The following is a 25047-nucleotide window of genomic DNA, read 5'->3' on the forward strand; positions in this document are numbered from 1 at the left end:
AAATGAAAAACCGGGCAATGTGAAAATTTGTTGTGTATTTCCAACGCATTTACGTTAACCGAGTATGGGCACTAGGGCTAAGGGATCGTTAGCTCCGGGACACAGTGCGACGAGGCGAGAGGCGGGCCGGGCCGGAGCGGGCCTCGAGGCCGGAGCGGACCGAGGCCTGGACCGGGACCGAGACCGAGACCGGGACCGAGACCGAGACCGGGACCGGACCGAGACCGGGACTGAGACCGAGGCCGAGGCGGCGCCGAGGCCGAGGCCGGAGGCCCGCGCGGGCCCAGGCCGCCGAGGGGCGCCTACGCTTACATATTATACTTAAAGAATTCAACGACAATATACATGTGAAGTCAACTTGTTTTTATTTTCATACTGTGTTCTATAATAGTAATTTATATATAAGTATCATATATAATTTTTGTAATGTTAATACATTTTACATAACAAACATCTCCATAGTGTACATACATACATACGCACTTGCGCGGGGCCGGCCACAGTGGACAGCGGAGCGTGCGGCGCGGGCGCCGGCGGAGTGTGGCTCGGCGCTCCAGAGACCGAGCGCGGGACCGCCTAAGCTATGGATGTACTGTGACCCGGCGCTCGAGTGATGATAGAAAAAATATTAAGGCTACAGTAATATCATACAAATTAATGACTATTCCCTTAAAAATTATTATATCTACTTTAATCATTGTTCTACTCCAATATGATCAAATGAACGATTTAATTTTATCGGCCGTACGCATGATACGCGGTGTCTCCGTTCGCTCCGACCTGTCCGATTACAGCGCCACACTCCCGCAGCTAGGTATAAAAATCACACTGCTATAAATTTAAAATAAATAAATGCCTATTTACACTATGTAACTATACAAAATGATAGTATGACGAAATTACAGCTTTCGGAAACGAGCATCTAATTCAAAATGAAAATTTCATACAACAATCTACTGTCGGCGCGGCGGCGGCGCCCGGCACTAAACATTATTACAATTTCAAATTTCCCTAGTCGTTTTGTACAATCATTCCGGCGGAGCCGGGTGCCCGAACGATACAATAATCACCGGCGATACGAAATGCGGTACAATCGATCGTATCAATAATACATACAACTTTAACTTATTTAAACAATTTAACAATATTAAAAAATCCTAACGTAAACTAGGGCCCTAAATAAACGTATATAAAATACTAGTACGGCGACGACGGGGTCGCGGCCGGCGCCCGGCGCGGACCGAGACGGAGGTATAAAAAATTAATAACGTCATTAACAAAAATGTAATCGAATAGAAAATATGAATACATAACTTGGATAAAATCGATCGCGTATTAGTCTAACACTGGAGGGCCGCGCTCGTGTGCCGCGGAGCGCATCACTTGGCCGGCGCGATCGCGGGCAAGGCGCTCGCCGCGCTGGCTGCTCCCGCCACGCCCGCGCCCGCGCCCGCGCGCGCGCTGATCTCCAGCTCGCCCAGCCGCTTCCACAGCTCGTCGCGCTCTTTCTCGCGCTTCTTCTCTCTGCAACACACCCCCGGCGTTACCATCGACCGAACACTAACACAGGCGAGACGCGCGCCGACATACCGTGCGATGCGTCACATCACATCGGAAGTGGCCACGTCACATAACAAACCAATAAGAGCCTGTCCAGACGAAGTGTCTCTTGAGCTTCAACGTTGTCCTCGTCCTGCCCGATGTGATTTATAAAGGACATATTCCATTTTTTGGAAATTATGAATTAAAAGCATGAATAAGCAAAAAATATCAATTTTTTTTCTTCTGTTTTACCTAAATCGTGGTACAAAGGAAAATCTATCCTATTTATTTAATAATTTGGTTTAAATTTCAATGTCTCAAGCTGTATATGGTGGGCAGGACGAGGCTATTTGACTCTCACATAGAAAGCTTCATATGGACAATCAGACACGCTCTAACATAACGCATCCAGCCGTGTGGCCGAAGAGTACAAGCGATAAACACTACAAATTGTAGTAATGTAAATGTAAATAACACTCACTTCTGTCGTTCCGCCTTATAGCTGGCGGTGAGTTCGTCGAACAGCTTCGAGTTCATCTCCATGAAGGTCTTGAGCACGTTGTAGACGAGCGCCACGATGGTCTGGTTCCAGTGCTCCTTACTCATGCGGTACAGCGAGGGGAACATGATCGGCATGATCACGTGGTTGTTCTCCTCCATCAGGGACATTATGTACTCGTTGTTCCAGAAGTAGAGCGCCCTCTCTGCCACCTGTCGCAACATATCTTACTTAAGTACTGGATAAGATAGTGAAGGTAAATAAATAACAGAAAGGAACAACAATTAGATGACAGATAAGAAGGAGGAAAGAAGGAGATTGGACATGCTGGGCGATTTGTATTTGACACGCCCGTTGCAAGTTCTTGAACCCACACACTTGTAGGTGGACGCTTATCAAGTTTTTTTATACCACGTCGGTGGCGAACAGGTATACGGTCCGCCTGATGAAAAGCGGTCACTGTAACCTATGGACGCTTGCAATTCAAGGAGCAGTTTCATGAGAAGCGGCACAATGCAAAATTAAATGCCATTCGATTTTAAGTCTTACACGTAAGAAGTAAAAGATTTAATAAAATAGCATTTCATTTTGACATGAGCCACTAACTCTTAACTCTTAACCTTCAATTATTTTTTCTTGTTCGCGTAAGTGTGTAAGGAACAGCGGGGCAAATCTCGACTGAGGGGCAATTGTAACTAGTCCATTTTTTTCCATTATTACACTATGATGTTGAGTTCTACATGTAGCCACTGAACACGCCTACCATATATAACCGGTGGACACTGTATTTAATAATGCAAACATTGTAAAACATGGAAAAAATGGACCAGTTACATTTGCCCCCCAGTCGAGATTTGCCCCGCTGTACCTTAGATTTATTTTTTCTTGTTCGCGTAAGTGTGTGATGTAAGTGAACACGAATCCACACCCCAGTAATAAATATTTGTGATAACCATGATAGATACATGATAATAGACAAATGACTACCGAGATTTGAACGCAGCACCTTTTTTAATAAAAGTTTATGACACATAATATATTTACTTCACGGCTTCCATCCTACTTACTAATGCATAAGAGCAATGTGGTAGAGCTCATAACATTCTGTGCATTCCGAGTGTAATTCCCGTCGGTTTCGCTGCCGTGTCAATGTGATGCAGCCATAATTGCCGCAAGTCTTGGGTTACCTATCTTAAACTGCTCTGTATGAAATAAAACTATGGAAATGGATTATTTCCATTCATGGATTTTATATTTATATCACATCTAGCCGTTAAGAACCCTTAACAGTTTTTTTTTTATTTGCCAGACTAGCCGAGGTGAAGACATGGACTTAGAGTGAAATAGAAATAGAAGTGCCTATTCATCCTTGGACATCGGGTGACGTATCCATAGTAATATTTGAGTAGCTGTCGCGCTAACCGAAAACAATATACAGTTTAATTGAGAAAAAAAGTATTTTGGCAGTACATACCTGAAAGTGTGGACTAGATACGCATTTTGCTATCTGTCTGAAGAGGGGCTCCTGTATTTTTGCAAACTGCCCGGGCTCAATCACATCTAGTATCTCTTCTAGCTCACCCAAGAACATCACCTGAAACAAATATTGTTTGCTGTAATGCTGAATATGAACACAATAAACCCACAAATACGTTCCGAAATTGTATTGCGGGGCGCGTTATTGGACAGCAAATACAATATTTAATCACGAGTCTTCAAGAATATATTTATGAAATTATCGTTTTATGACTTTGCAAATGTGTCAATCAGAAATATTATGTAAAAAAAAAACAAGTATCGAAACAACGTCATATTTGCTTTATACAGGGTGTAACAAAAATGGTGGTGATCCGTTTAAGGGCGTATTCAGTATCGTATTCTCATCAGGAAAAAGTAAGATAAAAATTTTTTTTCGCAAAAATTTTTTTATCTTTGTATGGAGATTCGACCGATTCGCGCGGCCCGGCTCATACAAAAGTAAACATTTTTTAGCGAAAAAAAAATTTTCTTCTCCTTTTTTCTGATAAGAATACGATACTGAGTACGCCCTTAAATGGATCACCACCATTTTTGTTACACTCAGAATATAAAAACATTATAGCTCCCCTACACCATCGGCAATGGTCCATAAAAGATTGTGCTACTATTCCATCGTGTGGGAACGCCCGAATGCTTTATAATGTGCTTTAAAACCGGCAGCGTGGATTAAGTCCCGATAGTGTAGAAAGTCAATGGAGTAATTAGACTTAGGGTCGGTTGCATCAAACATCTGTCACTGTTAAATTTTACTATTTGGGAAGCTCCATAGACCTCTGCTGCGTAATGTTGATGTGTGTGTCAAATGTGGTTAATGCAACTGGTCCTTATTAATAAACATGTAGTGGTCGTACCTCCTTCTGCGAGCAGGTCTTGGGCCAGAACTTGAGCAGGCCGCGCACGACGGGCTCGGTGAGCGTGGCCTCCTTCTCCAGGAACTGCACGACGCAGTAGGCGAGCTGCGCGTGGTACAGCGACAGGCACTTCACCTTGTGCAGCGGCAGCAGCACCTTCACCAGGAACTGCTTGTGCTCGCTCTTCAGAGGGAGCGCGAACCCGTTGATTATGCTGCACACACAAATAACACGCTATACATATAAGTTAGGGCGACAAATTCTATTCAAATTGACAAGCAAAATACAAGAAGGCAATCCTGACAGGAAATTTTAATAAACGAAATAACCAGGCAAGTATGGTCGCGCGATAAATGATAAAACACGTGGCCGTCCTTACAGCGGCGTGATGTATTATCATTTATCGCGCGACCATGCTTGCCCGGCAGAGGTCAGCGGGGGTGAGCTGTTTTCCTACTAATCTGTACTAATATTATAAATGGGAAAGTGTGTGTCTGTTTGTTTGTCAGTCTTTCACGGCAAAACGAAACGACGAATTGACTGTTGAATAACACTACTTTGTTTCTTTCTGACCCCCACTTCCCTAAAATGGGGGGGTGGAAGTTTGTATGGAGTATTTCGCAATTTTCGAATTTAACAGTACAATAGCTAGTTCCAAGGTACAATAGCTAGTTTGACATAATTTGACACGTCTGACGTCATATTAGTAGGACAATAGCTCGCCTCGCCGACCTTTGGAAATAACTTCCATGTTTTAAATTATTAACTAGAGTTTCATATTTGCCTAGAATACAGAAAAAACTTGTTCATCTTTTCAACAACGACTGTGTTAATTAGATCGAATACTCCCTGATTTACACGGCCTTTCTGGTCCACGTGTGAGACCGTCAAATATTTTATAAAACTAGGAATTTTTAAGGTGTTTTTGTAAAGTAAGTTCATAAGTATGTACATGATAAATTGTAGTAACTTTAACACAAATTTTGACTTAACAGACATATTCATGTTTTAGTATGACAAAATTTGTCAGCAATATTCTAAAACTAAAATTACATTTTCGATGGTGTTTGTAGGTATCTGTATGTGTATTAATTAAACTATGTTTACTAACCTTCCCAATATTTCTAACAGTTCCCCGACGCCGTTAAAGTGCTCGGTCTCGTAGACGAACCGCAGGAATATGTTGTTGATCTGTTTCCTGATGAAGGCGCGCAGGCCCAGGAACTTGCCGTAGATGCGGTGCAGCACGGTCTTCAGGAAGTCGCGCTCGCGCGGGTCCTCCGAGTCGAACAGGTCTAGCAACTGCGACAAGCGACAAGAGGTTCAGTCGTGCTTGCCACGCGCCACTGCCATCAGCACATAAGGCCTTGCACACTCATATTGGCAGAGGGGCGGGGCGTGCTACGTGCATGTCAAACAGTTGATACAAGTGTCCTAACTCCTGAGTCGACGCTGCACGCGGGCGAATCCGCCCCGCTGCACCTCCCGGCCACGACATTGGTCTAAGCGCGACAGCGGTGAGCGGCAGCCATACGTGCGAGTGAAAAGTCCCATCGCTGTGTCTCCAATGTATGGCCGCCGCTCACCGCTGACGCGCTTAGACCAATGTCGTGGCTGGGCCGTAACGCTCCGCACCGAGCGTCCACTCCGGCCTTACACTACGACTAGCGATGAGTATATTTTATCCGACCCTTCATAGATCCTGAGAAATAATTAGTAAAAGGCTCGCGATGTTTTCCAGTCTAAATGCAAGTTTTTGAATTCGTAAAGATCTTAGGTTTCCGAGAGATCATCTTGATAGAGATTCCTTAAGATGTTTTGGTAAATTGGGTTAAATAGCCCACAAAATAATCACCAATTATTGATTTGTTCAAATCTAACCGTGCAGATATAAGAAAGTTTAAGAGTTTCTGTTATGGTTAATGTGACTATTAATATTTCTACTTGCTATATCATAATTTATAAACAATAGGTACCTATTACTCCGGAGAATGCTCAATACTAGTCAATACTGTCAGAGTTACGGCATCAGCAATATAGACGACAATATATGGGCATTAGCTTATCGAGCACCGCGACGGTTACCTAAGTAAATTAAGAGGGCTTTCGTGTGAAAAACAGTGAAATCGCAACCGAGCGCTTGATCATACCGTGTGTGGTATCAAATTAAAGGGCATTGCGAGTAGTTTACAAATATATATCACATTATAGGACTTTTTCTACTTGGTCTAACAAAATATGAGAAAATGTCCAAAAGTGGTAATAATTGTACCAGTGAAGGCTCGTTTTCAAAAAATTGCCAAAAATAAATAATAGCCATTTATAATCACTAAGGTATAACAGCAATTTAAGTAAACGTTGCAGATTAATTAGGTACAAAAATTACTTCGATGTGATGTTGATTTTCAAAGAAATTGTCACTTAATTTTAGGTAATTTCTGAAAAAAATTGAATTCGTCTTAGCCTCGTTTACTCTTTTTCAAAACCTTATAATAAAAATGTAGTCTGAGATGATTGTAGTACAGGATATACGAATTATAAATTTACCTGTTTTAGTATTCAAAATTGTCCAAATTTTACAAATAAGATCGACTAATTCAGCTCTATACGTGAGTTTTTCTAAATGTGCATTAGAAAAAAATTCATAATTAATTTAGTGAGTTAGTTTTCAAAAATCCAGTCTTATAAAAATTAAGATAAGAAGATGCTCTAACTGAAACTTGAATTAAATAAATCTATTGGATAGCGGAAAGTGTAGTATTTCACCGACTAAAACTATCAATTTTACATTTTATTGACGTTTTTTTTTGAAAGCACCCTTAACAAAACATTTCTAGATGTGACATCCAAGACGATTTGCGGGTGTTTACAAACTATACAAAGTAGTGGCGGAATAATTCGGCTTTTATATTTAAACGACTCTCGTAATAACCGATAACCTAAAAAATAATTACCTAAAACAACATGGCATGTCTTAATTAAGCTGTTTGTTATGAATTTTGATGTACATATTTGTCTAAACTAGTGTAGATAAGATATCCATATCTTTGTATTAAAACTTGTTACAATCAGATATATCCCATAGGTTCCTGAAAAATTGCAATTCCATATAGGCATATACATTAATAAATATTCCATATATTTTTAAACAAATACATAAAAATCTCAAAACTCATCTAGTAAGTTTAACCTACACCAAAGAGGATCAAGTATTATAGTCATTATAGAGAGTTACTGTCAGAGTAAAACGTGTAATCACAGTGCATAGACTGCCATCTCTTGAGACAGGCTTAAAACTTTTGAACCTCAGTTTTGACAATTTGGCCCATATGCGCCATCTAGCTGAGCGTACCCCAAAGGTGTAATACCATCTAGGCCACCGTACCTTTTTCTGTATGGTAGTGAAGTACGTTTTTTTCACTACCTTACAGATTTATTACACTACCTTACAGAGATTTATTACACTACCTTACAGAGATTTATTTATTGAAATTACTTTTTAGCTGTCAGAAACTTACATACACACCACACACCTCAATAAAAGAAAACAATAAAACTTGACCAAACGCCATGTTGTGGAATTCCATTAGAATCATTTTCTTTATACTATACCAAAGACATATTTATGTAACTCCACAGACAGACAGACTGATAAAGTCTAAGAAAAAAACGTACCTCAAAACCATACAGAAAAAGGTACGGTGACCTAGATGGCGATACAGCTTTGGGGGACGCTCAGCTAGATGGCGCTAATATTAATATTTGACATTTTAAAACATATCAAGGTAAGAATATGGGCCAAATTGTCAATTGCCTGTGTCAAGAGATGGCTGTCTATACACTGTGATTACATGATTACACATTTTACTTTGACAGTAACTCTTTATAATACTCGATCCTCTTTGACTACACTGAACTGTCACCGGCGTCACCGCATACACGAGAATAACAGCGCCTTCTTGACAAGTCACATATGTCAGTCATTCAGGCTTCTGGTCAGGCTTTACCAGCATCAAACAGCAAACTTCATAACAAACAAACAAAAGACGAATGATAAAGTTGTAACCATACCTGCAAGACGAATTTCTGGTCAATGACCTTCTTCCCAATAGTGGGCTGAAAGTCGGTGGACTCGAGGAAACGCAGGAAGAACTCGTAGACTAGCTGCAGGTGCGGCCACGACGCCTCCAGGGTGGGGTCGTCCTCCTCCGGGTCGAAGTCGGGGTTGTCGCTCGGCGGCAGGGTGCGGAACAGGTTCGCCGATATCTGGAGCAAGCGGGTTCATCATTTAGAGCCTGATCGTGTGAATGGATAGGTGTCTTCATCTAACATTTGCAGGGACAACCATTTCACCGCCTAAGTTGTCTACGGACGTAAGCCGTTACAGTTAAATATCAACCTGTCATCCTCACGGAGCGCGAACTTGTATGCGATTTCAGTTGACTGTTGAGGTTCATCCAATTAAGCCGGGCGCTCAATAGCCACATTGTAACGAAACTTGCATAATGCTTGCATACGACAACCCGTACCATGTAAATCAGCCCTTAGTATAATTGTAAGGGACCATCCATACACAGGCGAGGCATGTGCTGAGACGCGGAACGGATGTCAGCGCCACGCCGCCCGAATGTAATTTAAAAAAACCGGCCAAGTGCGAGTCGCACTCGCCCACCGAGGGTTCCGTACAAACTTTCTTTCAAACTACCTAGTAAAAATAATCTCATATTTTCATATAACTCTAATGACTTGACTAGAAGACAAAAGTATAGGCACTAATGAGTATTATAGTGTATAGGGCCATCTCCCGGTCAATTTGCTAACTAATTTGCGCGACCTGGTTTTTCAGGGATAATTCTTTATAATGTTAACCGATTTAAACAGTTTTTACTTTATTGGACAGAAGATGGTTTACGTAACATCTCGTATTAATTTTAAGTACGATATACATCCGCAAGGGTGGGTAAATTGAAAGTAAAAATCTGAAAAGTTTTTTGTGAATAAAAAAAAAAGTAGTCAAAATACAAACACGATTATATTTTTCCTGTAATATATAGCATAAAACCAATGTTTACTAAAATTTTCATAATTTTTCGTTGGTAAACTTCGGAGATAAGGGGGGGGGGGGACGGTATTTTTTTTTACATTTTCCTTCAAAATTCTTTTTTTTTCCACAACAAAAAAATTATAAAAAATAGTTTATTTACGTTCAATTTGAGCTATTTCCAACGATACCCCACTTGACCTAGTAACTTGAAATTTACAGTTTGCCCCCCTTTCATTTTGGCCATTTTCTACAATTAAAATTAATATATTTAAAAAAAATTATACTTTCTATTTGTAGAGGTTTACAATGTTCACAACTATTCCAAATTTCAAGTTGATAGCATTAGTAGTTCTCGAGATATTTAGGAATGTGACAGACGGACAGACAGACGGACAGAGTCGCACCATAAGGGTTCCTGTTGTACCTTTTTGGTACGGAACCCTAAAAACGTCTCTTCAGTACATTTTGTACAGGTAGGACTTAGGACGTAAGACGCGCCCCCAGGCGACACGTCGCTTGGCGCGCGCCGCGTCGCCTGGGGCGCGCCAAGCGACATCCCTTGCGCGTCCTTCCTATACAAAATGTATTACTGAGACGGTTTTTAAATTACACTCAAGCGACGCGGCGCTGACTTCCGTTCCGCGTCTTAAGACATGCGTCGCCTGAGTGTGGGTTGCCACTAACAGAAATAAATAAATATTGGGGCTCACCTTACACAAATCAACCTAGCCTCAAACTAAGCAAAGCTATGGGTGCTAGGCGACGATATACATAAAGGTAGTGGGGACCATACCGGGATTCGAACATTTCGAACACAAAACCGCGGCTTAGGACGCACTAGGCTAGGCCAGACCAGTCGTCAAAAAATGATCGATAAATTAAAATTTAAAAGCAGAAATTCATTTCGGACTTTGCTTTACGTGTATGTTGCGTGAGTGTCTCTTCGGTTGAGTTTTTGCATTAGCAAAGTCTATTCCGACGGGTTAGTCCGTTGCTTCTGGAAAGTTATGTATGAAAATGTTGGCATAATTAATGGAAGATTTTTTTTTATTGGGATATGTACATTACAGGCCGAAGTTATTTTTCATCAACCCTCCCCATCCCTCCCCCCTCTGCGTCACCCCTCCTCCCCCTCTTAAATAGCCGAAAATGCGGTTTTTCGCGATTTCTGACAAAACCGTTGTAGATACAGAAAAAGCGTGTAGGAAAAAAGTAATCCTTGATAAATTTACTACAAATCGTTCATTGACACTTTGGTTCTAGCACTTATAGGTTTCGCGTGATCCATCACGAAAGTTGGTTCTTTACTGCAATTTTCTTTAGTGAATGTTAAGTTTTCTCCCAAATTGCTTACGAAATCTGTTTGATATTACTAAAATATTATAAACTGAAAATGAATTTCAGGGGGAAAAATCACTACCATGGGTGGGACTTGAACTCACGGCTACTGGATTGATACTCCAGGGCTCTACCAACAGCTACCAAAAGCTCATCCCCAGTCATAGATACACTATATAGATCAATGGTACTCCTAGCGACTACTACCGTGAAAATATTACGTCATAAATAGTTACTGGAATTCCAAGACATATTGGAAATTCCACCCATGGTAGTGATTTTTCCCCCTTAATTTTATTTTAGTCATGAGTTACAATATTTTAGTTATATCAAACAAATTTCGACGATTTCGTATGCATTTTGGGCGAAAACTTAACATTCACTAAAGAAGATTGCAGCAAAGGACTAACTTTCGTGACGGATCACGCGTAAACTATAAGTGCTAGAACCAAAGTGTTAATGAATGATTTGTAGTAAATTTATTAAGGATTACTTCGTTCCTACGCGCTTTTTCTGTATCTTCAACAGTTTTGTCAGAAATCGAGAAAAACCGCATTTTCGGCACTTTAAGGGAGGGTAGAGGGGTGACGCAGAGGAGGGAGGAGTGGGGAGGGTTGATGAAAAATAACTTCGGTCTATAATGTACATATTTCAATTTAAAAAAACCTTCCATTAATTATGCCGTAATTTTAGCTAATTTCCCCCTGCTAGGTGGGTAAACTGGGTAACTATGGAACCTTACACTGAGCGGGGTCTGACATACGATCGATCACTTAGAGGCATCTAATTCGATTTATTTTTACACTGCCAGATATCCTTCTCAAACAGTTTTTAGTCAACGCCAATGAGGGCAAGAAGCCTAATAAGGGTTCTTTACTTAGTGTTAATATGTCAAATGAAAGTCACGTAACCACACTACGCAAACTCAATAAAATTACCACTATTAGAACATTGCCGGTGTTGCCTAGAAAATGTTATTTATTTGTTCTTCGTCATCCTACGTCAACATATACAACTGTACAACATAAGTAGGCGCGTTGAAAATCAGCTATCATCTTTCAAACCATAATGATCGGTGACAGTTTGTGCTGCTATATTCTGTATTACTTTCTTAGTTTGAAATTTGAGCCTGTTACTAGGCCGATTATGGCTACTGATTTAGTTCAAAATACCTATTCAACTGATAAGTGATAACTAACACTGTCCAATGTACAAATGACAGCTTATACCACACGGAGTAGAAAAGATTTTTTCGTCAAAATGGCCACGACATTAACCTTAGCACAAGTTTAACACTGACATACCTATTCGCTAATTTACTCAATCTCTCATCGTCACAATTATATACATTATACAAGTATACGAGCGAGATGCAAATAAAGTAAGTTAGGCAGGCGCTAATGAATCTCACATAATTTCTCACATAATCTCTTTGACGACTGTTCAGGGCAGTCCTAAGAAGAGCGCAACCACATCTCGGACACTGGTGATCAAATATATGAAAGAGGCGCGTTCCTAGCACACATTCTAAGCTCGTGTAGGTGAACGCGTGCCATGCTTGTATGAGTGAGATATGACAGGTTGACTGTTCGCGTTTTTGACAGGCGGTAACTGTGAGGTAATCGAGAGGGGGTGGGCGGCATTTCATCAGCGGGGAGCGGGAGTGGCCACACTGTACGATAGTACTGTTTATTATACTGTGGCGCAACTGTGATCTGTTTCCTCCTACTCTTATTTCACATTGTATGGGGTCGGTACAACTAGTTTTTCTCTTCCATTATTGTCTCTCTTTCGTCTTCTCGGCACTTACTTCTTTCTTCTCATATCCTCTTTTACACAATCCATCCATCGTTCGCAACAGTGATATCAAGCTTTATAATTTAGGCTTACTACTACAGTACCTCAACCTAAAACGCCTTGCTTATGTCGATCTGTGTAGGATTTTAAAAATTACCTGTTTACCAAACATTTCAAAAGATTTTTTATTTTATTTTATTTTATTTTATTTCAAAACAAATTACACAGTATTACAGTGAGACACTAAGGCACTGTGCAATGCATAAAACATCATACTATATTGTTAATACTTAGTGTAATAACGTTAACATAATAAACTTAATAACTAACTGAAGACACTCGATCATCCATCGCTTCGCATAACCTCAGACATTCATCACATAAGACCTTCCATCTACTGGCAAAAACGTCACAGTCAGGTGCTGATTTGAGAAGCGCATTAAGGTACTTCAAAACGCGAACTAAGGGCGAGTTCCTGTACGCTACAGTGCGCGCTTTGGGAACTGCTAGCAAGTCACGAGTACGCGGCCTAAAATTGAATAGCGTTTTAGACTGAGGGGGTACCAGAAGACGTACCAGTTGCGAGACCAGCTGCGGACAGTCTGAATCTCCACGTATTATTCGGCATGCCCCGGTCACAAGAGCATAATTACGCCTCACTTCCAGGGAGTTAAAACCTAGAGTGCCGAGCAGAAATTTTGTCGGGTAAAGGAAAGGATAAAGCCCATAAATTTTCTTATATAAAAATCTCAAAAAAGCCTTTTGGATTTTCTCCAGAAGCAAGATAAATATTGTTCCATAATCCGTATGATTGGTTGCTACTAGTTGCGTGCTAGGACGCTGGGCTTGATGCTGATGACCAATGATGATGTGAATTATGGTAACCATTTCTGGTGCCACCATCCCTTAATCAAGTCAATGCTATAAAATGTATACTATTTGTATAACTGTATGGAATGGCATTAGACTATCCATTAGAGTTTATCACCTTTTGAATTATGCACAAGATGTTTGTGTCGTGATCGTGAGACAATCAATTACATAACACAAGGCAATTAGAGCAGAGGTGGTGCATATTCATAACCTTTGACCCTGACAATTAGTTAAGTGAGTTGGAGACAAACCACAAAACAATCGGTGCAAAGGTTGATCCACAGTCCACACGCATAGGTAGTTAGGTATGGGGCAGGCGCACAACACAAGAGATGTGATATGAAAGTCATGAAACGTACAAGTCTGCGACTGGTAAAGGTGTGGTGTGTATGCATAGGGTCTGGTCTGGAGTGCTCCAAGCATAATATTATGATACCGAATATTAATTATTGCAAAGGTCGAGCTTTCATGTTTCTTAGAGCACTCAAGCCCTAAAACCTAAAATTTGCAACGGTTTCAAGACACTAGGTCAGAGGTGACCTTTGAACTTTGAACTAATCAATTTGAATTAGCTGTTAGGGACCTAAGTACTTTCCTTCAGGGGTTATGTCTAGAGAGTATTAATACATTACATCACCATGTTTAAAATAAAACGTTACATTTATAAGTAGATTTTGAGGAATAAAAAGTAGGTATACTGTACAAATTCAATAGAAACACAAAAGATAAGTCACCAAAAATATTACATTTGGAATATAGGAAACAGGAAAAATTTGACGAGAACGTTGAAAATCCTTCATATCGCTAGAAATATTTGACTCATACCGTGTAGTTAAGGATAGGATAGGATTTACATTGGTAATTTTATTTTCCAATTTTCTCAAATTCCGAGGATACCCAAACTGCGCTGCCGCACCTCGGTGCCGCTCGTGCCCCATAAGGCATATACGAGAATATGAGCGAGGCACGTCGCGAGGAAAAGTGCTTGCGCGGATAACATCAAGTCTACATTCGCCGGTTTCCGCGCGAGCCTAAGGCACTGGTCCCACCGCGAGCTAGTAAGCTATGAGCTATCGGCTGTAAAAACGAACAAAAGATAATCACTCCCGTGTAAATAAAAGAGACACGGCGATGTTTATAGTTACTCGCCCAGCGGTGAGCTATCAATATCGCCGTGTCTCTTTTATTTGCACGGGGGTGCTTATCTTTTGTTCGTTTTTATAGCCGATAGCTCATAGCTTACTAGCTCGCGGTGGGACCAGTGCCTAAGGGACCGGCCACATCTAAAGGTAACATTCGGATCCCAGCAGTCGCGACCCGGCAGCCGCTGCCCAGCAGCCGCGACGCAGACGTCCGTTGCGCGCCGCAAGACATGCGTCTTATGAGTGTGGATGGTAGCTAAGGCAATCCTCACAGTACTATTAATCTATTTGTCTATTTCGAAAAAGCCTAGATCTGGAGAGCGACGAGATAATTCTAAACTACATCAGTTTTATGATAAGCGATAAAGCCCCACTTTATCGCTTATCATAAAACTGATGTACGGGACGAAATTTAACCTTTGACATCGGCACAAATAATGACAAAAAGTAACGCAGCTTACCATTTTTATAATCTCTGGATAGACAGGCTCAGTTAGCACCCCGCGGCCGCCGGTGATGTACTCCACCAGTTCATTGAGAGTGGCACGCTTTATCTCCTTCCCTTTCAGGTCCGCTACGGGATCCATGAAATCAAATGCTACGCAGCACTGCCGCAGTTTACGTATAAACAACTCTTCTTGTTCACCGCTTGGGACATCTGTAAAAAATAATTTAAAATTTGTTAATATACTGAAAAACGAAGTAAGGTCGTATGCTAGCCCGCGTGTGAACACTTTAACGAAAAATAGTATAATTGAAGAAGAAAAAGTCCTAAAAGCATTCTGAACTTAAAATTGCCGTCAATAGAAATTGTGAATGATTATCATAGCTTTCATTGGAGTGGAACTGAAACTTGGGCAGTTTTATATGCTCAGCTAAGCTCTTGGGAATACAGGTGTGAGTTTATGTATTATATATTAGACATACATTAATTACACACTTTTTAGTTCTTAATTATCCTAATTTCTTAAACTATTCTTAAAATTAAATACTTATTCCATTTTATCTGTTTATAGCTCAGTTACAGTCGTTACATTATTAATATTATAATTAAGTAGTGTTAGACAGATATTATCTTGTTCTAGTTTTATCATTTGGTATTTTATAAGCAGAGATTAGTATCTAACAGAATGTAACCTATGCACAGTGATGGAAGTTACATGTATATTTTATAAAACAAGGTGTTTTGAAGACTGAATTTATAACTTATCAACAATATATTTATTGGCAAAAGAATATCGTCAAACTAAAATGATGGGATATAACAGTATATGACAAAGCAGGAAAGCAAAGATTTCATAATTTATTACATGAGAAGTATTTATATTATTGTATATAGCACATTATGATGAAAAAAAAAATTAACAGCTTGACAAATATGATTAAGTGAAGGATTGCAACTTTACTGTAAAGTTGGATAGAAACTGCACTGTTGGTGTGTAGTCAGCTCTTATTCCCAAATTGCAGTCCATTATTACTAACCATTTGAAATACTGATTCAGCAGCAAGGATACACTTGTCATAAAACATTACATGGCCAATATAATTAGGATACTTTAACTACTTGCCTAAATGTAAGACATAGTATGCTAGAATTAGCCATCCTTTACATTTAAGCTGGAACATTATTGCATTTCTATAGATTTCAGACCCACAACATCCATTATATTGTTGTTTCTGGATTATATTCTAGACTTAATATTTTTGTTTCTTCATCTTAATCCATTACAATAACATGAAAAACCAACCATGTGCAAGTCAGACTCGCCCACTGAGGGTTCCATACAAACTTTGAAGAATTAAAATAATCTCATGTTTCTATTATAATTCAGATGTGACTAGAAGTATATGTACTCATACTAATTAAGCATTATTGTGTATAGCACCATTTTCGGCGAATTAAATCGCTAATTTGTGCGACAGATTTCAAAAGCTTTTATTTTATTTTATTTTGATTTATGAACTATTTCATATAAATTTGAAGTAAAACAAATTTTGTACAAGGGTTAAATAGAAAACTAAAATCTAAATGGCTTTTTGTTAGTTTTTTTTTGAAGATACAGACACAATTTCATTTTCTCTGTAATATTTATCATGATACCAATCTTTTGTAAAAAAAAATAAACAATTTTTCATTGGTAAACTTCAGAGATAAGGAGGGTTAAGCTCAAGAAGGTTTGTGTTGTGGGTATTCAGACAATCCATACTAATATTATAAATGGGAAAGTGTGAGTCTGTTTGTTTGTCCATCTTTCACGGCAAAACGGAGCAACGAATCAATGTGATTTTTTAGGTGGAGATGTTGAAGAGATGGAGAGTGACATAGGCACTTTTTGTCTCTTTCTAACGCGAGCGAAGCCACGGGCAAAAGCTAGTAACATATAAATAGGTACTTAAATATATTGAGAACACCCATGACTCTGACCTTACTGGGATTCGAACCCAGGACCATTGGCTCAAGTTCACTAACCACTACACAAAACTGATCATCAAAACCTCCTGGCCCACTGGTTGGTTGGGTAACCAGCCTAACAGCCGGCTGGCTGTTGGTATATATCATAATATTCAATTAGTATGAGTTAGTACATGGAAACATTGGAACAGTACAAGGAAAAATTGTAAACAGTAAAAAGCCTTACTAAGGTAACTACCAGAATTACAATTTTTTGTTCTCATAATTGGATGGAGACTAGCAAAGACAACCACTTAGTCTGACATTTGACTGTTTATTTTGTTGTACAAGTTCCATCTTGAACAACTTATTGTTATGAGTATTGAGGTAATTTTAGTCCACTTGTAAATTACAATACAATACAATACAATTACAACAACACAATACAATTACAATACAATTGTAAATTATATCTTTGTATGGATCAAATCTTGCAACATTTAATCCACTTCCAGGTTTTCCAAAGAAGCTGAAAAGTAGCATGTAACATATATGTAAGTTGGGTGACAATGCAATATTATGGTACCATAGGCCTAATCTGAGGATCTGTAATAAAACAATGCAACTAAATTGTGTCTAGGGTAGTAAGAATTTTCTCAATCAAGCCGGTAGAAAGAAAAGTACAGTGCAATAAGACCTAACTATGAACTAAGTAATGGGAAAATATCATTGTTTGTATACATATAGTTTGAAATCTTAAGGAAATGTTTGTACACATAAATAAATATATATTATAGGATGTTCTTACACAGATTGCCCGAGTCTCACGGTCAGCTCAAGAAGGCTTATGTTGTGGGTACTCTAGACAACAATATATTATATCATATACAAATACTTATATACATAGAAAACATCCATGACTCAGGAACAAATATCTGTGCTCATCACACAAATAAATGCAATTACTGGGATTCGAACCCGGCACATATAGTCATAAATATGTATACACTTTTTCATTTTAACCACTGCAACAAAATTGGCAATGTGTGGCCTTTTTGTGATAGCTACAGTACAGAGACTATCATTCTTTTAAAATACAGGCTAAATAGTATACTTCAGATCAATCTAAATCCTATGATAAAGCTATTTTTAGGTATGTGTCTAAACATACAACTTCTACACCCACATAATTTATTTTAATCATTTATGTATAACAGGAAATAAAGATGCCAACATAATAAATTCATTATTTATAGCTTTATGCATGTGTGCTAAAATCTGGGTTAATAAATATTCCAAAAAAGAGGTTAGAATCTCAAGATGAAGTAAGAGAAATCTAACAAGTTTCATGTCCACAAAGATCAACTGAATAGGTCTATACCTGATGAGAATGGGATTTGTTTATATTTACTAAAGGGATGGGAAAAAACAGAAGCGAAATAAGTGGCAATAAACAAGTGAAACAAGTGGCACACCTTTGAGCAGCGGCAGCGCCTGGAGCTCCACGTCCTGCGTGTTGCGGTACCGTGACGAGCCTTGCGACTTCTTCGTTTTCTTCTTCAGAGATCGCTTCGCGAAAGGATCGATCCTGTCCACAAACGTTCCCGAAGACATTTTGATAGTTTATAAGTGTCCCGAATGACAATAGTAGACGGCGATCAATGCGTAAGTTGTTTTGATTCGGGCAGATTCATGATCCGACCCAGTTCACGATACGAACGCGCACTTCCCGTAAGGTCGCAGCACAATATTAGAGCCTAAACAAACATTCCTTCGTCACACATGACGGTAATGGAATGGTCACACTCAGGCCATTCTTTATACACTTCAAGATTCCACAATAGTTACGTAATTTTAAAACAACTATAACACTAAAATGACACAATAACAAAAACGAACAGTTCGATTCACAAATTTATCTTTATTTTCTGAGGCGTGTCACGAATAGCAGCAGGGAGAAGTCACATATACATACAAGCCTCGTGTAATATCAGCCGGTCAGTCAATGACAATATATTTCCTCATCAATCCTTCGAGATAATTGAATATTTAGTTATAATAACACGTAAAACGGCGAAACAAAACGGTTTTTGTCTTTCTTAGACGTAGTCGACGATTAAGTCGGTGATGACACGGAGCAAAATTTAACACCAAAAATCTATCACCGTACTCTCGCCATCGCTCACCATCCGCTTTGACTGTAAAACTGAACGCATTATAATGCTTCAAATAAGATTATTTTAGGATATTGCACTTCTACACGTCCGGATGAATGTTTTTGCGACTTTTTCCACTGCGGAAAACGACCAATTTACAAAAGTTAATATAACTAAAAGATTATCATCACTAGCTTTTAGCTGCGAAAACGCTACACTCGTAGAAAAGTACCTTATTCTGAAAATAGATGGAGATAGAATACGTTGGTAAGGCCAAATTAACAACCTTTTATTTAAATATTACACATAAGACGTAGCAATTTCATGAATCTTTACCAGGAAATAAAGATAAATTTTAATCATTTATTTTAGTTTAACAAATAGGAATGAAAATGCACTATAATGGAATAAAACTAGTTGATATGAAATTACCCTTTCCGTTTTTAAGGTAGCGTTCCAGATAACACATTTTAGGTGGCGTTTACAAAGCAATCAAAGCGTCCAAACCTCAATGTCTTTGTCGCATCCTTACAACAAGCTGCATCATTTGGCTGAAAGAGACATAAAAGTCCTGATCACACTATAGTCATTTATGAAAATATTATATAAAAATAGTTAAACAGTAAATATTTACTAATTAATATGACATGCCCTAATTTATTGTGCTTCATTTTTAAATATAGTTTTATTTTTTTAACGTCGTAAATTATAAGAAAAAAGCCCTTAGTAATATACACAATATCTATGACTCATTCCTTGTACTGTTATAAATTGTTAATTAAAATTATATATACAATTTCTTATACAACATGATAAATTTACAAAATTTATCAATGAAACATGAATTAAATATTTTTATTTTATTTTATGGCAGTAGGCCAAATTACGTAATCGTACGCCATAGACTAAATTAGTTGTCGTCAAATTCGTCATTGATGTTATTCCGCTTTGTGGACATTGGAATTGTCGAATTGACTACGAAAGTAGCTTTCTATTTTAAAGAATTTGTCAGATTATCTTCATTTGAACGCAAAATTACTTCGAACATAATTGATTGTGGTTCAATGAAATAAACAGTTTTTGTGTAAAGTGCTGTGAGAGTATTAAAATAGTCTCCTTGGGTGGTGGTGAAAACTAATCAGTTAGAAAGCAACATGGAAGCACTGACAGTTCCGCCATGAATGCAAAATAAATAGAAATTGTGAAGGTATATAATACGTTGATTACTTTACTGTTTATATGAACATGTATCTATTGTTTAAGTTTGAATATATAAACAATCAACAAGGATTACATCAGGTTTACTGTGTGCTATCGGGACGCATCGCATAGATGAATGAATAGGACAGTGGGTGCGTTAAAATCAAGTGGTGATAGTCGAAGTCATGAATATTGGACATTTTTTGTGCCTGTCATCTTTTTCAATTAAGATACAATCATACATTATGCAGCGTTAAATGGAAACGAAACATTTTTGCTCTTCAATTGAATACGCGCTATTTATATTATGATGATGAAAACTGGGCAAGTGAATTACTACTAATTTACCAATTCCGTTATCACTTCCATGCGTAAAGTACATGAATAGTGTTCGATATACTCATAGAATGTACACAGACGGTTGTATTTATTTATTTTATTTCAGAAGCTGGACTTCAGTAAGGATAGGCTAAACTTCACAATGTTGAGAGGTGGGCGTGGAGGCCGTCACAGTCCAGAGCTGTATCCCCACACGCTGAAGTGTTCCAACGCGAGTGACACTAGCTCAGCATACAGTGGCAGTGACACAATGACCTCGGTGCACAGCTCACTTGATATGGACATGGAGGTGGACCTATCTGGGCTCCTCGAGTCCATTGTAGATTCTGATGAAGAAGAAGATCTGGAAGAGTCTATGGATAGCCTCACAGTCCGTGATGCTGTTCGGGAATGCCTTGAAAAAGATCCCAGTGAAAGATCTGAAGAAGATGTTGAAATTCTTTTAGAATTCACGCAACACTTAAAAGCATTCACAAACATGACATTGACTGTACGCAGAGCATTATGTGCTGTAATGGTCTTTGCCGTTGTAGAGAAAGCTGAGACTATTGTAATGAATGATGGAGAAGAGCATGATTCTTGGTCAGTTCTTATTAATGGTCATGTTGAAATACAACATCAAAATGGTGATATTGAGCACCTCAATGTTGGAGATAGTTTTGGGATGGCTGAGGCGACCATGGAAAAATTGTATCACAGAGGAGTAATGACCACAAAATGTGATGACTGCCAATTTGTCTGCATCACACAAACAGATTACTATCGGATTTTACATCAAGGAGAAGAAAATATAAGAAGACATGAGGTTGATGGTGTGGTGGTGTTGGTGACAGAATACAGAGGGGCTGCAGGAGAATCAGTGCATCAGCGAGGGCATGTAGTTATTAGAGGGACTCCTGAACATCTTATGCTACAGTTAATTGAGGATAATTCCAGTGATTCAACCTATGTTGAAGATTTCCTGTTGACTCATAGAACATTTATTGAAAGTCCTCTAGTAGTAGCCAAACAACTTCTTGCCTGGTTCTCAGAGCCCTCAGTACGTGACAAAGTGACACGGGTTGTCCTTCTATGGGTAAATAATCATTTCACAGATTTTGAGACAGATCCCACAATGATGGATTTCTTAGAGCAATTTGAAACTGTTTTGGAAAGAGAAAAGATGGAAAGCCAATTAAGATTACTTAACATTGCATGTTCTGCTAAGGCTAGAACTAGAAGTGTAACATTATCGCGACCATCAAGAGATGACCCTTTGAATTTCAGTATTCTTGGTGAAAGAGGCTATGGTATTTTTATCCTTAAGGTGGAGAAACATTCAAAAGCTGAAGAGGTTGGGCTTAAAAGAGGTGATCAAGTTATTGAAGTCAATGGTCAATCTTTTCGGCATGTTAGCAATGCAAAGGCTATGGAGATAATAACAGGATCCACACATCTAAGTATTACAGTAAAAAGTAATTTATTAGCATTTAAACAAATGCTTGTCATGCCTGATAATCCACCAAGACACAGAGGTCCTGCTACCAATATGGTACGTTGTTGGCAAACAGATCCACGGGCGCGATTATCAACAGCAGAACTCCTTAGTGATGATCCAATCGGATTAACACCAGTTTTTCCATCTCCAACCAAAAAGCCACAACAGTTAAGTATAAAAAAGGAACCCCAAAAGGGATTTATGACTCTTGGTCCAAAAAGAAGATTGCAGAAGGCTTTAATGAAAATCATTCTCCCTAAAAACACAATTACTGATGGTTTGCACTCTGATGATAGTGTTCTTTCAAACTCTGAATCGCTAAACAAGGCAAATAGCAGTACCTCATTTTATAATTCCCATAGTAACCCAGATTTAATATCAATTTGTTACGATGAATATCAACTCTCAGATTACCCTGAGCATGTCCTTAAAGTGTACAGAGCTGACCAGACATGCAAGTATCTGTTAGTGCACAAAGAGACCACAGCCAGAGAAGTGGTCATGCTGACTTTGCAAGAGTTTGGCATTACTGACCCGAGTTCCAATTTTTCTTTATGTGAGGTGTCAGTTGCACAAGGTGGTATAATCAAACAGCATAGATTACCTGATCAGCTCCAAAACCTTGCAGAGCGTATTGGGCTTAGTTCTAGATACTATCTGAAAACAAATGGCATTCATGAAACTTTAGTACCTGATGAGATGGCACCTGAACTCCTAAGGGAGAGTGTTGTCCACTTTCTACAACTAAATGCTGTAGAAGTTGCAGTCCAGTTAACACTACAAGACTTCTGTATCTTCAGGCAGATTGAAAGTACGGAATATGTTGATGACTTATTTGAATTAAAGAGTAGGTACGGAATACCTATGTTGGCACAGTTTGCCGAACTGGTAAACAAAGAAATGTTTTGGGTTGTTACTGAGGTAGTCACAGAACAAAATCATGTACGGCGATCGAAAATTGTAAAGCAATTTATAAAGGTTGCAAGACATTGTAAAGAATGCAAAAATTTTAATTCAATGTTTGCAATAATATCAGGATTGGGTCATGGCGCCGTCTCTCGATTGAGGATGACGTGGGAAAAATTGCCAACAAAATATTTGAAACTTTTCAATGATCTACAAACCCTAATGGACCCTTCAAGGAACATGTCTAAGTACAGACAGTTAGTTACCACCGAGCAAGGCAGGTCTCCCGTTATTCCATTCTATCCTGTGGTTAAAAAAGATCTTACTTTTATCCATCTCGGGAACGACACTAAAGTGGAGGGCATGGTGAACTTTGAAAAGTTAAGAATGATATCAAAAGAGGTAAGAACTCTGACAAACATGTGCAGTTCCCCATATGACTTGCAGACTCTTCTGGAGCTGGGCAAACAGCCTCCGTCAAACGCAATGGTAGCATTGAATCAGCTCACGACCGGCGTTCAGCAAGGCCAGGTGACCGTCAAGAGAAGGAAAAAGTCATCTAACGTACCCAACCCTAAAAAAATGTTCGAGGAAGCACAAATGGTCCGTCGCGTGAAAGCGTATCTTAACCGCATGCACGTGGAAACGGACGAGGAACGACTTCACGCGTTGTCTCTAGAGTGCGAGGGAGCCGGGCCCGCTCCCGCTCTGCCGCGTCGCAGACACCCCTCGCCCTCCTTGTCCACGACGAGCAGCGCGTCTTCGGCGAGCGAGAGCAAAAAGAGTTTCGCCGGCAACAAATTCGGCGCCGCCTCTCCGCAGGCGGTCCGGAAGCTGCTGGCGCTCTCGGAGCCCGCCAAGACGCGTCCGCACCAGCCGCGTCCGCCGCCCGCCGGACCCTCGCCCTGCGCGCACCGCCGCGACCGAGACCCCGCGCCCGCCGTCTGCTGCCCGCGCGCCGCGCACGAGCGCTCGCACTCCGACACGCCCACGCCGCTGCCCGTGGACCTGTCGGCCGAGAGCAGCAGCGTCACGTCGCTGGTCAACCTGCCGCTGCGCAAGACGGGCTCGGCCACGTCGAGCGACAGCGGGCACGGCTCGTGCTCGGCGGCGTGCGTGCCGCTGCGGCCGGTGCCGCCGCCGCGCATGCCGCAGGCGCCGTTCACGCTGGCGGCGCACGTGGCGCGGCTGGAGCGGCTGAGCCGCGCGCACTCGCACGAGGGCGTCACGAGGCCCTTCGACTACTACCACGACGCGCCCGACGACGACGACGACGATCAGCAGGTTTCCGCCGTTTGAAATTTGAATACTCTTAAATCGATGTCTATTTATATAGTTCACTATTTTGTAATCTCACTCGACGAATAGTAAGCACGACTTATATAAATTTGTCTTATATTATTAAAATATTGTATGTACCCCGACGACTAAGTCTAAAGACTGTATAATTTAATGAAACTCCTAGTGTTATATAGTATAATTCCATATTATGAATATAAGCCATGCCTCTTTACCTATTAATTATAAATGTGACCCACCATTTTCCAGTTTAATTGTCTAGAGATATTTGATGTATACCGATCGATAGGTGAATCATTGTGTATCCACCGCTGTTTGGTATCTCTACATTCCGTTATTTGTATATTCTTAAAATTATTATTCTCACTATTTATAATTGTGAAACTTAGACCAAATAATAATTAATGTACCTTTTAACGTGTATTATCCAGAATTATTTTAATGATTTTTTTTAATAATTTTGTTGTAATTTGTGGTAGCTTTGAGGACCAATAATGATTTTGAATAATGTTATTTCTTGTATTAGCAGCTCGAATTCTGTTTATATCTTGAATTTAATCATACAATTGTAAATAACAAAAATATATTAATTACCTACTTCACTACAATGTTTCTTATATAAATTATAGATATTCATACATATCACTTAAATC

The 25047-nt window shown here is 39.5% G+C and overlaps 2 protein-coding genes across 2 annotated transcripts; one reads left to right on the plus strand and one right to left on the minus strand.

The window, feature by feature from the left end:
• Nucleotides 1-16: 16 nt before the first annotated feature.
• LOC125232515 (serine/threonine-protein phosphatase 2A 56 kDa regulatory subunit epsilon isoform) lies at nt 17-19495 on the minus strand. The gene is made up of 8 exons (XM_048138218.1): nt 18493-19495; nt 15087-15283; nt 8503-8697; nt 5543-5733; nt 4432-4645; nt 3516-3635; nt 2024-2253; nt 17-1524 (listed from the first exon to the last, which is right to left on the minus strand). The coding sequence occupies exons 1-8, from the start codon at nt 18629-18631 to the stop codon at nt 1380-1382; spliced, it is 1431 nt and encodes a 476-aa protein (XP_047994175.1). The 5' UTR covers nt 18632-19495; the 3' UTR covers nt 17-1379.
• Nucleotides 19496-20137: 642 nt separating this feature from the next.
• Nucleotides 20138-24996, plus strand: LOC125232504 (rap guanine nucleotide exchange factor 2). Its single transcript, XM_048138203.1, has 2 exons — nt 20138-20380; nt 20819-24996. Exon 2 carries the CDS (start codon nt 20855-20857, stop codon nt 24392-24394), a length of 3540 nt encoding a protein of 1179 aa, XP_047994160.1. The 5' UTR covers nt 20138-20380; nt 20819-20854; the 3' UTR covers nt 24395-24996.
• The last annotated feature ends 51 nt before the right edge of the window (nt 24997-25047 follow it).

The sequence above is a fragment of the Leguminivora glycinivorella genome, chromosome 13 (assembly GCF_023078275.1).
Source record: "Leguminivora glycinivorella isolate SPB_JAAS2020 chromosome 13, LegGlyc_1.1, whole genome shotgun sequence".
Classification (NCBI taxonomy): domain Eukaryota; kingdom Metazoa; phylum Arthropoda; class Insecta; order Lepidoptera; family Tortricidae; genus Leguminivora; species Leguminivora glycinivorella.

Coding starts and splice junctions, on each gene's coding strand:
- LOC125232515 (XM_048138218.1), bottom strand. CDS start 18,631: ATGTCTTCGGGAACGTTTGTGGACAGGATCGATCCTTTCGCGAAGCGA. Junction 8,698..15,086: donor ATCCAGAGATTATAAAAATG/GTAAGCTGCGTT, acceptor CGCTTGCTCCAG/ATATCGGCGAACCTGTTCCG. Junction 3,636..4,431: donor AGACCTGCTCGCAGAAGGAG/GTACGACCACTA, acceptor TATTTGTTTCAG/GTGATGTTCTTGGGTGAGCT.
- LOC125232504 (XM_048138203.1), top strand. CDS start 20,855: ATGTTGAGAGGTGGGCGTGGAGGCCGTCACAGTCCAGAGCTGTATCCC.